At 51.9% G+C, this 15,077-nt stretch overlaps 1 protein-coding gene across 4 annotated transcripts in view; it reads right to left on the bottom strand.

The window, feature by feature from the left end:
- Positions 1-15,077, bottom strand: part of BIN3 (bridging integrator 3) — a 48,227-nt gene that overhangs the window by 10,689 nt on the left and 22,461 nt on the right. For 2 of the 4 annotated variants that reach the window (XR_007132118.1, XM_047759531.1), the window contains exons 2-5: positions 11,208-11,256; positions 4,024-4,064; positions 3,564-3,625; positions 146-282 (exon numbers count right to left, since the gene is read on the bottom strand). Coding sequence is in view for 3 of the 4 variants with exons in the window: in XM_047759531.1 (XP_047615487.1) it covers positions 146-282; positions 3,564-3,625; positions 4,024-4,064; positions 11,208-11,256 (289 nt within the window). In the remaining variant the exon portion in view is untranslated. Of the gene's footprint in view, positions 1-145; positions 283-3,563; positions 3,626-3,836; positions 4,000-4,023; positions 4,065-10,984; positions 11,175-11,207; positions 11,257-15,077 lie in introns of those variants that run through there. The other 2 variants (XM_047759533.1, XM_047759532.1) reach the window with 2 other exon arrangements.

Consider the following 15,077-nt stretch of genomic DNA (forward strand, 5'->3'; position numbering starts at 1 on the left):
AGACCAGAAAAGTTCCCAGGGTGGGGCACGCAGGCCTCAGGTGGCTGAGGGCACCCAGAGAGGAGGCTGAGCCTCCTTAAGGACCCCATGTGGTGCTCCACCCAGAAAGAAGCCTCAAGAAGGAGGAGACCAAGACCGCAGTCACCTTTTCCTGGTTGAAGGCATCCATCCGCTTCATGGCCGTGTCCAGGGCTGTCACCATGTTCAGAAAGTCCTGGTCTTGCTCGCAGAGGGGGTTGGAGAGCAAGTCCAAGGATATTTTCACAGCGGATTTGGACATGGCTATGAGAAGTCAAAGCTTAGTGAACAGATGAAGGCTTCAAGGTCCTCTCCTCAGGACTCCCTGTCCTCCCGGGGTTGGGGGGGGGGGGCCAGAGGCCTGCACTCAGAAGACCTCCACCCCCAGCACAGGCCACAAAAACTACGCAGTTCCAACAGAGTTGTAGGACGCTGGTCCGTACTGCATAGTGTGCATTCCTGATGCCGTTAATGTCCACCTGAGGCTGTTCCGGGTAGTTCCTTTGAGCAGATTTACCTGTTGTCATGATTTAATTTTCTAAACTCTGGCTTATGACAGAATCACTGGGGTGGGAAGCTTTAAGAAATGCATGTTTCTGGAGTTCCTGTCGTGGCTCAGCCCCAACTAGTACCCATGAGGATGCAAGTTCGATCCCTGGCCTTGCTCAATGGGTTAAGAATCTGGCGTTGTGGTGAACTGCGGTGTAGGTCACAGACAAAGCTCCAATCTGGCGCTGCTGTGGCTGTGGCATAGGCTGGCAGCTGTGGCTCCGATTCCACTCCTGGGAACCTCCACATGCTGTGGGTACTGCCCTAAAGATTAAAAAAAAAAAAAGAGAGAGAAGAAAAGAAATGGATTTTTCCAGCTCAAAAGACTTATTTCAGTAAGTCTGGAATCCAGGAATATGCATTAAAAACAAATAAATAAATCTCCAGGTGGTTTGGACATGAAGCTTGGTCTGGGACTTCCTCACAGAAGGAGTAACAGGGTAGCTACACCAGGGAGGCGAACTTGCCACACAGGTTTAGAGACAAGATTTAGGTTTTGTGGGCCACAAGGGTTTCTGCTGCAACAACTCAACTCTGCCACAGGCGATACCCAAAGAATGTGTGGTGTGTTCCAGTAAAACTTTACGGCCAAAACTAAGCTGGATTTGGTGTGGTGAGGCATCCTGTTGGCAGCTTTGGCGTTCTTGGTTTTGTAGAAGTTTCAGGTCTCCACTACTGGCAAACAAAATCCTAGAGGGGCGGGAAGAGGCTGGAGAGAGGCCATGTTTGCTCCAGAGTGTCTGTACCAGCTTCGCAGTCTCAGGGGAAAACCGGTTTTTGAGTGTATTTCTTACTATTTTATGTCATTAAATTTAAGACGCTGCCAACTGTAAGACACACCATTATTGTATAAACCATTAAGAAAGAAAACAAAATGGTGCCAATTAGAGCAGGATACACTATCAAGTGTTACAGTGCCTCGATTTCTCTTGTATCTGGAAGTGTGCTGCAGTCCGCCAGCCAAAGGGAAGAACATAAAAGACGACTGGAAATGTAAGCTTCCCAGAGATGTTGACGCATTGGAGGGAAAAACCCTCAAGATCTCGAAAGTGAGTTTGTGGGCAAGCTCTCATGGAACAGACAGCGTAATGAAAAGATAAAAAAGCCTGGACAAAACTGGAAATATTTTTGAAAAATTTCTTCCTTTTTTTTTTTTTAGCTTTTTAGGGCTGCACTCGCGGCATATGGAGGTTCCCAGGCTAGGGGTCCAATTGGAGCTACAGGCACCGGCCTACACCACAGCCACAGCAACTCGAGATCCAAGCAAGTCTGCGACCTACACCACAGCTCACAGCAACGACAGATCCTTAACCCACAGAGCAAGGCCAGAGATCGAACTCGCAACCTCGTGGTTCCTAGTCAGATTCGTTTCCACTACGCCATGACAGGAACTCCTCTTCCACTCATTTTTTTTTTTTTTGGCCTTTTTAGGGCTGCACCCATGGCGTATGGAGGTTCCCAGGCTGGGGGTCCAATTGGACCTACAGCCATCAGCCTACGGCACAGCAACGCCAGAGCCAAGCCACGTCTGTGATCTACACCACAGCTCACGGCAACACTGGATTCTTAACCCGCTGAGTGGGACCAGGGATCAAACCCACAACCTCGTGGTTCCTAGTCGGATTGGTTTCCACTGCAACACAATGGGAACTCCCTCTTCCACTTATTTTAATAGCTGAGGAAAAACTTCCCAAAAGCTTAGGGTTTGGGAGGGTAGGCTTTTCAATTTTCCTTTTCTTTCCTAAAGTTGTCACATCTTCATGCTGTTGTCTCTGCTAGAACCATGTGAAGTCCATCAATAGCCAGAGTCCGTGGGGTGGCATTGGGCCTGAACCCCCACCCCCAGACACCACTGGCCTCTGTGAACGGAGCAAGGCGCTGTGGCCTCCATGCTCCTCCTCAGCTCACACCCCTCCTGCTGCCTCTACAGGAACAGGGGGTGGGCGTGATAGGCCCAGCACAAACTGGGATGCTGGGAGACTTGGAACCTTGGAGAGCATGAGGTTCTGGGATCCTTCGTGGGTCTCTGGAGCCCTAATGCAACCTTGGAGGGGAGGGTCAACAAGGACCCGGCAGGCACCCATTTGTTTTATTTTGAACCCACAGCCTCAGCAGCAGCTAAGGAGTTTCTAAGACCAAGAAAGGGATAATGTGATTCCCCCTCAAGTGCCTGGAGCAGTGGTTTTCAACGTGGGGCTCCTGGAACAGCTGCATCTGCACTGCCTGGGAACTCGTTAGAAACACAGATTTTTATCACCCAGAGTTGATGAATCAGAGTCTGGGGGTGGGCCGGGTGATCCGCACAGCAGCGAGCCCTCAGCGACTCTGAAGCACCAACCACCAGCCTGTGAGGCTCCCTGGTCTGGACTAGGGGGCATGGGCACCACTGCTTCTGCTCACACTCCACTTCTGACTGGGGACAGAAGCAGCCCCTTCATCCCGATTTCCTTGTTACAAACCTACACTCTCTACAGCCAGCCTGTACATCATGGATGACGTTCTCGTCCTTCCATTCGTGCTCTGAGAGTGCAGTAGTGTGGAAAAGCAGAAAGGAAAGGAGGCACAGGTCACAGCTCCTCCCTGCTGGAAAGGCCGTGGGGAGCCTCAAAGAAGGATGGAATCCAGACCCAGAACCAACTACAAAACAAACAACGGACGGGCTCAAAATCAGACCCGCGGCTCGCAACACCCAGTTTGGAGAGGCCAGGGACTAGGAGTAGGGGCGGTCACGGCCAGACCTGCCCCCACCCTCTGGATGAACCCTGGCGGGGGCTGCATGGCACAGGCCACAGGAGCTGCCCTTCACCCACTGGTGGCTGCTGCTCCAGGGAAAGTGCTACGTGGTGATCTGCTAAGTGAAGAGTGACCTCAGGCCACTTCTCAGGGACATCTACGGGGCACTCACTTCAAAGCCAGACCTAAAGGGACTGAGCGAGGAGGATGCCCACCTCTGAACACCACTGCCCCTCCCCAGGCCTGGGGGATGGGTCACCTACCCAGGTCAGCATCCGTGCTCTTCTTCAGGTCCTTCTGCAGCCGCTTGGTCTGCTCCTCCAGCCTGCAAGGCAGGGGCACGGGTCTGGGGACCTGGCATTGCCCACCTGCTTCTGCCCCAACTGTCTGCCCACTTGAGCCGTACCTCATATTCAGGGTTACCCGCCAGGGTTGGGGGGCTGCCCCGTGAGGATATTCCCACTGAATGAAGGGCCACTGAGAGCTGGTGCAAGGCCATGACCCCAATGGCGAGTTAGTAACTATCATACACCCACCACTTGGGAGAATTCTGGTGAAATGCGCTGCCCTCAGCTCCCAGGATGCTCACGGGGCAGAGGAGGAGCCCATGATGGATGCTCAGTGGATGAGGCAGTGCAGGAAGCAGACCGGGCAGAAGGCTCTTTTCCTTCCCGGAGCGGCAGCACACCCCCCACCCCCACCCCCGTGGGGTTTGACACTCACTGCTGCAGTTTTCCATACTCCCTTTCAAAGTCTCTCTCCACCTGTAAGGAAAGAGATAACTCAATCGCTGGAGGAATGACAGCAGGCTGGAAAAAATCTACCAGTCACAAGAAACTCCCTCCAGGCCCTCCTCCAGTCTGCAGAAAACAACACGGTCCTATCCATACAAGCACCAGCACATCGTTCACGACACAGGATCCCTGTGTTCCCAAATTAATTAACTGATTTAGGGTGAAAGACTCTCCTCCCAGATGGGCCAGGCAGGCAGGTACCAGCGGATCGCGGCTCTGTTCTTCCACCACAGCGGCAGGGAGCAGGGCTGGGCTGTGCTCCTGCGTCTCCCCTCCCCCGGGGGGTTAGGCAAGGTGCTCAGAGTGTGGCCGAAACTCTCTGGGGAGGAGGCGGGGCACTGAGGAAAGCCAGCAGGTTAGAGTTTAGTCCTGTCCCTGCCACTCAGCAGCTCTGGAGCGGGAACAGGTCACCTCCCCTCCCAGCCCTGGTTTCCTCCCAAGTCCCGAACCTGAGAGACCAGGCCTCCGTGTTCAGTGCACTGGGATGTACTCATCCCCAAAACGATCATTATCCATGCAGGCGAGGCTCTTTAGATTCCGCATTATTATCAGGTTTTCCTGATATACATACATATATATATATATATATATGTATGTATATCATATATATATATTAGGGCTGCACCCACGGCATATGGAAGTTCCAAGGATAGCTGCCAGCCAGCTTACACCACAGCTACAGCCACGGCAGATCTGAGTTGTGTCTGCGACCTACACCACAGCTCACAGCAACACCAGATCCTTAACCCACTGAGTGAGACCAGGGATCAAACCCAGTCCTCATGGATACTAGTTAGGTTCTTAACCTGCTGAGCCATAACAGAAACTCCTTCCCTAATACTTAAACCAAGTAGCTATGAGCCCTGAACCAATTCTGCCGCCTCCACGACAGGTGCAGTCAGGAAAGTTGTTTGCACTTCTAGAGCCTGAATCTCCCCATCTGTAAAGTGGGGCCAGGCAGTGGTCTCAGGAAGTGGCCTGTGGAGTCCTGCAGTCCGAGGGCTGATAGGAGGGACTGAGCCCCAGCCTCTCCTTCAGAGGCTGTATGCCTCCCCCTGTGGCTTGTTGAGGCAGAGCCAGCTCACAGGCACAGAGTGCTCGCCACCCGCCCCTCTGACCTGCTTCCCCTCCACCACCCACCTGGCAGGCCGGTGTACTGATGGCCCTCACTGCACTGAGGTCCCTGGGACTGAGGAGGGGTGGTCTGTGCGAGATCACACTGCTAGCAGGCAGCAGGCCTGGGTCTGAACACGGGCCAGGTGACCTAGATCCCAGGCCTGTGCCCTTGACCGTCATTCTACCAAAGGGGGAGAAAGCAGTAGCTGATGAACCAAAGCCATGACCTCCGAGGGAACCTTCTTGCTGCTGCCCCGAGAGACTCCTGCTGGGGAGGGTCCGAAATCCTGTCCCTCCCTCATGCTCCAGGTCGGAGGTGAAGGAGTACAAATTTGCAGAAATCATCAAAGCCCCCTTGCCCCTTCATCAACAGGGCCCAGAATGAGTTTTCTAAAGCCCTGTTGGCCTCATGCTCCACGTTCGGGTTCAGGAAAATTCAACACAGTTGTAGACAGGCAGAACATCATTCAGGCCAATTATTTCACAGGACAGGTGAGGAGAAGAGGCTGGGGTGGGGAAGTGATTTACATAAGAATGCAGGGCTACTTCGCATGGGGGCAGGGCTAGAATTCAGACTCCTAGTTCAGGCCTTTAAAACACAAATAAACAGAGACTCCCCCCAAAACTACATTCATTAATCTCACAAACACTTACTGAGCACCCCTTAAGTGCAATACGTTCTGCCAGGTGTTCTGGATATACTTGTGAATGAGACAGACATAGGGCCTTGGTGAGGGAGATAAACACCCCCCACCCCCACAACAGGACTGCGGGGAGGCCCACTGAAGGCAGGGAAGGGCACAGTGAGGCCCCAGGCAGAGGCCCTACTTAGCACCGGTCCTCCTGTATGGAGACAGCTTGCCTTCTGCATTTGGCTTGCTTTCTTCTTTCTTTTTAAATTTTAGGGCCTCACCCGCGGCATACGGAGGTTCCCAGGCTAGGGAGCCAATCAGAGCTACAGCTGCTGGCCTACACCACAGCCAGCCATTGCAACATCAGATCCAACCCACATCTGTGACCTACACCACAGCTCACGGCAACACCAGGTCCTTAACCCACTGAGCGAGGCCAGGGATCGAACCTGTGTCCTCATGGATGCTAGTCAGATTCATCACTTCTGCTGAGTCATGACAGGAACTCTGCCTTCCGCACTTGAACTGTACAACTTAGAAGCAGGAAGGCACAGTCTTTCCCTTACTTTCTGACCCTAACACCTGGGATCTTCTACAAAGCTGTGAAGTACAGTTCATCACTGGTGCCCCAGCCTCTGCCCTACAATCTTTTCCTCTCTTTTCAACAGACCTACTCTTTCTCTAAATGGGAACCCAACATTTTCATCATCACTTTTCTTCCAATCTACCAAAAGATTCTCTTAAAAAAACACTGATGGAGCCCCCTCTGCCGGTCAAGGATCCAGCACTGCCACTGCTGTGGCTTGGGTGGCTGCTGTGCTGCAGGTTTGACCCCTGGCCAGGGAACTTCCGCATGCCAAGGGTATAGCCAAAAAAAAAGAAAGAAGGAATTCGTAATTCACTCCCACTAAAGTGCTTGTGCCTGATAAAAGATTAGTGTTACCTGCCTCAGGGGATCTGTAGTTAGACAGGAATCAGCGTCTTAGCAGAAGGTCTAAATGGACTCCCCTGCGACAGCAGGTGGGAGGTTTGTTCTGGAGCATAGGGGCTTCTCCCCACCAGTCAGAGTCCACACTGAAGTTGGTCTAATCCTTTCTCCAACAGAACTTCAGGGGAAGGTGGCAGAGGCAAATGCGCAGAGACAGAGTATATGAACTCGGAGGCTAGATTAGAAACATTACCAACATTTTGAGCCTCAGTTTCTTTTCCAGTAAAATGGGATAATTTCATTTGGTCTCACCCCATGAGGACTTCAGGTGGCGGAGAAGGCAGCTGGGCTTGTCTGCAGGATTAATGAGCAGTGGGTGTGGCTTGCAGAGCATGGTGCCTAGCCCACGCACGGGGTCTCCTTGCTCCCCTCCTCTGCACTAGGTGCTGAGAGGATGGGGGGTCTGTAAACCTCTGGCAGAGAGGAGGTTGGCTGGCAGCTGGAATAAAGCTGGAGCCCTGCTCCTGGGGCTGCACCGGGGCCTCTCTGCACGGCGCCCATCTCCTTTCTTGCTTCCTAGGATGTGACGGCTGAGCAGCCTTCACATCTTACAGGTAGTTTTTGCCAGAATGATGAAATTGAAATTAAGGACGCCCTGGCCAGAGTCCAGCTCTCCTGAAGATCAAGAGCACAGAGTAGGTGCCTGGGGAGGGGAGGGAGGCAAGGGCTCTCTTGCAATCTCTGGTGTGCTGCGTGTGGGATGTCAGCAAACACCTGGGCTCCCCGGCTGCCAGTGCTGGGACTTGCACGGAGAAGGACCGCAGCTTTCCTACTGGCTGTCTCCCGCTGGAAGTGGACAAGTGTGTCAGGGTGGGAACTCGATTCGTCCACTCTCCGTGCTCAAGGCCATCTGATGGCCTAAGAGAAGTTCAGGAATGCTTTAGCTCCTCTGCCTCCGGGGTCAGCTGGGGGCTGCTTCCACAGATCCTTGGTCCTGAGGTCTCTCTCCTCCACTGGGGAAAGATCTGAGAGGCACAGCACTGGGATTCGGCCCTCAAAGGATGGCTAAGGGGATTAAGGGACAGACTGAAGTCTCATTCCAAGGTATATCCATTCTGAGCCAAAAACAAAAGATCTGAACAGCTTTGGATGCTTGATGCCTTTGCCAAAAAGGCAACTGGAGCCCAGTCAACAATGCAAGTGTAAACACATGTGCGCGACTGTGTGCAGGTCAGGGTGGGCCGGGTCAGGCTGGCGAGGTCAGTGCGGGGAGGATCAAGCACCAAGACCGCCTCGGCTGCCCCTCCACTCACGGAGGCCCGGGGTGGCAGGAGGGGCTGTGCTACTCACAGCCTGTCCCCAGGGCCTAGGCCAGGATGGCACATGGCAGGAGCTCGGTGGTTGTTAAGTGAGTAGAGGGCTAAGTCCCCACCCGCCTGTGCTCATGGTAAAGGGAAGGAGCCCAACTGGCAGGGCTGGCATTAGTTTTGTTTTTTTTTTTTTTAATTTTTTGGCTGAGCCCACGGCATGCAGAGGTTCCCAGGCCAGGTACTGAACCTGTGCCACAGCAATGACAAAGCTGGATCCTTAACCCACTGAGCCACCAGGGAACTCGGGGCCTGGCTTTAATCTTGGAACTAAGCTGAGCCAGATGGGGGTTGAGGCAGAGGGAGCCCTGGGGCTTCTGAGAAGCTCATCTTCTAGGGCTGCTCGAGGTGGAAAGCAGCCTCCCTCTGGTTGTTACAAAGGATCCCTCCACTTTGCACGTGAAAACCTTTTTCAAGTGAAGGCTCAACCTGCCAGCACTCCCATCTGCCTTGAATTCCTGGAGTGCCCGTGTGGCTGGCAATCTAGGTGTGTGCGAGACCCAGGGAGACAGACCCTGGCTTCAAAGAGCCAAGCCTTCCATCATCCCGGTTACGGTGGGAGGTGCAGCTTCTCTTTATGGATGGGGCAGCGGGATGGGGAGGTGGGGGAGTGCTTGTCCTTCCACGTCCATCCCAGTGGTCAGCACTTGCAGAGAACGCGCCCTTCCAGCCAAAGCCTTGACACTTCTGGAGTCTGCGTTAATAACCTGGGCCCAGGAGAACAGGGAGGGCAAAGGCACAATACTGTCTTTGTGTCTGACAGTTGGGTCCCTTGAGCCAAAAACCTCCTCAAACTCCCTGAAGATAACATGAGCATTTCTTCCCATGACTGGGGTGCCACGGCTTCCAATAACCCAGGCAGCCACATCTGCTCCCCTCCCTGAAAGTGCCTAGACAAGAAAAACAGAGTGCGTCACCAGCGTTCGGGGGCAGCTGCCGGAGATGCTGAGACAACCGCACAGCCTCAGCCTGCCTGGGGGCCAGGAGGGGGCTTATGGGGTTGGGGGAGACTCTGAAGAGGCAGGGTCTTGCTACACATGCTTCAGTGCCTCTGGGGAGTCAAGGAAGCGAAGGACTCTATTCAAGCTGTAGGCTGGCTCCGGTTCCGCGTGAGAGCTCAGTGGCCCAGCCTACCGTTTCTTTTCACTGGGGAATCTGGCTGCTTAGGACACGCTGTGTCCTTGGTGGATTAGAGAGAGTCAAGTCAGCGCTCTTCTCATCATGTTGTTAACATTTATAGAGGGCTCACTACGTGCCAGGCCCTGTGTTAAGTGCTTCATGTGCACTACCTCGTTGAAGATGCAGAACATGTTGACGACACGGGTACTAGCAGCAACCTCACTTTACCAAGGAGAAAACAAAGGCTCAGGGAGGTTGAACTTGCGTTAGGGTCACAGACAGCAAGTGGCAAGGCCAGGAGGGGAATCCAGGCAGGGAGCCTTCCAAACCCGGCTTCTGAACCACTCCTCGAGGCCTGGCCTGTCTGGAGGAGCGGATGCCATGAGTTAGAGGACTACAGTTCCATCCCCAACAAGGCGGATGTGAGGAAGCAAAGAGGGAGGTCACCAGCCCATCTATAGGCACTGGGTGTGTACATCTGCCCTTCCCCTGTGGAGTCCTGGCCACTAACTTCTCAGAGTAAAGGACCCAGAGAGCTTTCCAACAGCAAATTCAGGCAAAGATGCTAGTCACTGCATCCTAGCCTCTACTTCTTTTGAGGAGAACAAAAGCTATTTTGATAAAGGTTGGGGTGTTAGGAGAAATTTTTGTTTGTTGGTTGGTTTTTTGGTAGTGAGTGCTGGGAATTAAAGACCCTTCTGGAAACCACTTCCCTTTCAGATCTGCCCTGGATTAAACTCTGGAGACTGGGAGCCACACCCTCCCACTTCCTGGAGCAGGCTGGAGCCTGCCCAGATGCTTGGCGCTTCAGCCGAGAGCCTGCACAGCTGGTCAGCCTCTGCATGGGAGGTCAACTCTGAGTCTGTCCTCCTCCTGCCTTTGCTTGAAAAAAAGGAGGGCTCTTTTAATGTGAACCCATTTCCCTTTAAGGGACCTACCTTTGGATTTCCCAAAGATAGAGCCACTGTTCAGATGTGTGCTGGACTTCCCTTCCTGCCAAAGCCAGTTCTGAGTCCTGGGCCAAGGAAGGCCAAGGTTATTAAGACAAGAATTGTCAGCAGCTAGGATGACAGACAAGGGCCTCCACCAGGCTGACAGCGCCGGGCTTTCTGGAGCTGTCACGGTGAGAGACACTGTATAGATACGGTCTCCCGTGGTAAACCCTCACTCAGATTTGTGGGTGAGGAGCTGAGAGGCCACACTTGACCAGAAGTCCACAACCTCAGGAGGGCCTTGCAGCCTGAGTGGGGTCACATGAAGCAATGTAAAGAATACAGAACAGAGCCTCAAACTCGAATTCTACTCCCAGTTGTGTCAGAATAGGTTTATGACCTTAGTCACTGCAACTCCTGGGGCCTTGGTGTGCTCATCAGGAAAACTCAGGAGGCTGGAACGGATGACCTCTCAGGGTTTCCAGCTCTAATTTTCTAAGAACCTAGATTCTCTTCTCTTCCCATTGTGGAGATAAAATAGGGATAAAAACTGGGGGCTTACAAGGAGGTAGAATTTAATCACGACTCCTGCTGAGTGGCTCCAGGTCCTGGCTAAGAATGCGTTTAGCAGCAGAGAGAAAGGGACCTGGACATCATGGGAAAGTCTCCCGGCCTTTAACACCGCCTGAGGGGGCCTATGCTGCAGGAACCCTTTCTGCAAACTGCAGACGGCCATGCCAGGTCCCGGTAATGAATGGGCTGTTCAGAAGCAGGGTGTCTGTCCGTCCTCACCCACCTCTTTCACCTGCCCCTGGAGGAGAAGCAGCCCAGGCTGGTCTGAGGGAAGAAAGTGTCCCAGGACAGGAGGTCCTGCAAGCCCCCGTCCGGGCGAGGTTCTACAGCAGCACGACTGGGAGTAACAGGCCCAGGGCCTGCCTCCCCAGCCCCACGCGGCACTGGGCCAGAGCTCCGGTTCTAAGCAAAGGCCACCGGAGTCTTGGAAAGAACTGGTTACTCACTGTTTTGGGGACAATCTGTTTCTTGGGCTGCCCAATCTTAAAAGGAATCCTGTAAGAGAAAGAGACAAGGAGGGGTGTTAGGAGAAATGGGGGCAAGATGTGGCTGAAAAAGACTGGATGAGTATGGGCCACTTCTCTCCGGAGGGTAGTGAGGAGTGGCCAGGCCCGGGCTCCAGGAGAATAGTCCTCCAGGGACAGTGTCAGATGGGGTGGCCCGAGCATCTTTCCTACTAATAGTGTGTTGTTTAAATACACTGCAAAGGTGAAGGCAGGAAAGACGAGATACTGCACAAATAAAAGTCACCACAAAGTCCGTGGCTTGAGACTCAACTGGATAGCTGTCATTGTGGAAAATGCGCCTTTAAAAAAACACCACAAACCCCACTATCACCTGCATTAGGTGCTTCCCTACTTTTTGAGGGAGAGACAAACGGTGGAGGGCTTCTTGTGTGCCAGGAAAGAGGTGACAAATTGTAGGAGCAGCAAGGACTAGCCAGGCTGGGTTACTTTCTGTGAGAACTGACAATACCTAAATGAGGCTAGCTTGCAGAAGACTGAATCAAGCCCAAGTCTGCCTTGAACTTGCTGGGAAGCTCTGCAGCTCAGGATCCCTTTTTGGAAAGAGAAGACAGCTTGGCATAATGGAAGGAAGGTCATGGCCTAGGAACCTAACCCTGAGCGCTAATCCTGCCTCCCTCTTGGCAGGTAATGACGGTGCTGGGACTTAATTTCCTGGTGAAATGAGGGGGTTAAACTGGATAATCTAGAAGCTTCCTTCAAGTGCTGCAAATTTTATACTCTTACAATTCTGAGAAGAATAACCAGGCTAGAAAGCAACCACAGTGCTTTCTCCTGGACCAGGTGGGAGTGAGTTTTGTACCCCTGGCTGGGATCAGCTCAGGGACAAGCTCTAGGGGTGCAGGCTAGGACTCCCCCCTTTTTTTTCTAAAGGGCTGCACCTGAGGCATATAGAAATTCCCAGGCTAGGGGTCAAATTGGAGCTGCAACTGCCAGCCTACGCCAGAGCCACAGCAACTCAGCATCCCAGCCGTGTCTGTGACCTACACCAAAGCTCACAGCAACGCCGGATCCTTAACCCACTGCGCAGGCCAGGGGTGGACCCCACATCCTCAAGGATACTAGTCAGGGTCATTACCGCTGAGCTACAACAGGAACTCCACGGACCCCTCTCACTGCTCTCTTTCCAGTGCTCAGGACCAGCCGTCCTTCCATTCAAACCTCCCGCCGCACTGCTGCCCCCACCCCCTCCACCAGGCCCCTCCCTTCACACCCCCCTATCCCAGAGCCTGGCTTCTCTTGGCTCACACTGACCAATACTGCTGCTAAACCTGATGGTATAATTAACCACCGATAATAACCCCAGACAACAATCTGGTTGAGAGGATGGGCCAGCCTGAGTCACAGCGGTTTAAATTTAATTTCTGGAGGACATCCTGTTTATTGTTAACCAAGCCCCGTAATTTGGGAGCGTTAACCCTTTGGGGGCTGGTGGATTCACGTGGCTTCTGTAAACAAATAATTTCTGGCTCTATAATTACCAGGGGGAACGGTAAGCCTTGAAACCAAAAAGGAAAGAAAAAAAAGAAATTGCCGTTTCCCTTTCACAGACCTAAGGAGGAAAGGTTAAGGGGAGAGGAGCACCTTAGTCCTCGCGCCCTCCCCTTGGTACTCGTCCCCAAATCAGGGATTTGAGTTGACTGACACAATGGTTTCGGACAGCGAGCAAGTGCCCTCAAGGACCATTTTGGTGACAGTGCAAATGAGGTCCTGGTGGCATCGGGAAAAGATTGATCCTGTTCTGTGTGAGGCACGCTGCCATATAGAAAGCTCTAGACCAGCAATCAGAAACCCTGGTCTCTGCCTTTGACTCATTTCTTGAACAAACTATAAAAAAAAAAAAAAGGGTTGGACAAGACAGCCCTTTCAGCTTATCGAAAAACGTGAATTCTAAACTGATTCTCCATTCCAAGAACAAGGGCAGCGGGATGAAAATGCTAAAGACTCTTCAGAGCAGACTTCAAAGTGATTCTAACTTGGAGTCTAGTACTACAGATTAGATACAAAGAAATTGGGAACTTAGATTCCATTATTTGTGGTGCCACAGCCTCTCCCTAAATCTTAATTTAGAATCTCGGTATTTTTAGAACTGCAAGTTACCATAGAAATTTTTCCAGTTCAACCCTCTCATTTTATAGATGAGGAAGCAGATCTGGAGGGTTCAGTGACAAGCCCAGGGTCATTCAACGACAAGACCCAGAACAATCAAGGCTGTGATGACTTTTATTTTAAATTTTAATTAAAACAAAAAAAATTTTTGGGGTCTTTTTACGGCCGCATCTGTGGCATATTGAGCGTCCCAGGCTAGGGGCTGACTTGGAGCTGCAGCCGCTGGCTTACACCACAGTCACAGCAACGCAGGATCCGAGCAACGCAGGATCTGCAACCTACACCACAGCTCACAGCAACACCAGATCCTTAACCCATTGAGCGAGGCCAGGGATTGAACCCACGTCCTCACAGACGCTAGTCGGATTTGTTAACTGCTAAGCCACAACGGGAACTCCAAGGCTGTGACTTCTTGTCCAGTTTCTCTCTACTCAGAGTTTAATACTCTTTCACATGAATTTCTTACATGTATTTGAAACAAACAAACAAAAAAAATCATTTGATCAAAACACCTAATCTTATTTATGTTTGTCTTTTGTCCTTTTAGGGACGCACCTGAGGCATATGGAGGTTCCCAGGCTAGGGGTCTAGTTGGAGCTGCAGCTGTTGGCCTATGCCAGAGCCACAGCAACATCAGATCTGAGCCACATGTGCAACCTACACCACAGGATCCTTAACCCACTGAGGAAGGCCAGGGATCGAACCTGCAACCTCATGGTTCCTAGTTGGATTGATTTCTGCTGTGCCACTATGGGAACTCCCCAAACACCTAATTTTAAATTCTGTGTAATTTAGAAACGGTTCAGTTAAGAGACTGGATGGAGTTCCCTGGTGGCTCAGCAGGTTAAGGATCTGGCATTGTCACTGCTGTGGTGCAGGTTTAATCCCTGGCCCAGGAACCTCTGCATGCCACTGGTGTGACCCCCTCCCCAAAAAAGAGAGATAGGAAATGAAAGAGGACAGCGATATTGGGAGGAGGCTGGTGCTGAACTGGGCGCTTCTGCACAAATGAGAGATTGCATGAACAATGTAGATGGAACTAGGTCTTTCTCTGTAATTCCACTGCAGCTCCTGACAACCATCTATAACTTTATCATAAGATTTTGATATTCTGATTCTTTTCCAACTGATCTCTTCCAAAGCCATCTCCCTGTCGGCTAGAAGAACGGCCTTAAAAAAAAAAAAAAAAGACAGCTTTTAACTGTAAAAGTTTCAGATTTACAGAACAGTTGTAAGGGTAGTACACTATCTCCATATACCCCACACTCGTTTCGCTTATCATTAACATCTCCTACTAGTAAGCCATCCTTGTCACAATTAACCCATATTGAAATATTAAAGCCTATACTTTAATCAGATTCTCTTAGTTTGGACTTAAAATCCAGCCTTTGTCTACTGTTTCCTCATGGCTAGACTGGGGAGTGGGTCTGGGGAGGAGGAAGTAAAGTGCCATTCTCACCACATCACACTCAGGGCAAAAGCTAGCACCTTGACTTGCTATTGCTGAGGTGAACCTCAGTCACCTGGTGGAAGGAGCCTTTCCCCAGGATTCTCCACAGACAGTCGCTCCTCACCCCTCCCACACTCCCACCCTCTCTGGAAGGAAGCCAGTAGGCACAGCCCACACTCAGGGAGTGGGAGTTATCCTCCACCTCTTTCTGGGCAGAGCATTTGCCTAAGCTA

Source organism: Phacochoerus africanus, chromosome 15 (assembly GCF_016906955.1).
Source record: "Phacochoerus africanus isolate WHEZ1 chromosome 15, ROS_Pafr_v1, whole genome shotgun sequence".
Taxonomy (NCBI): Eukaryota; Metazoa; Chordata; class Mammalia; order Artiodactyla; family Suidae; genus Phacochoerus; species Phacochoerus africanus.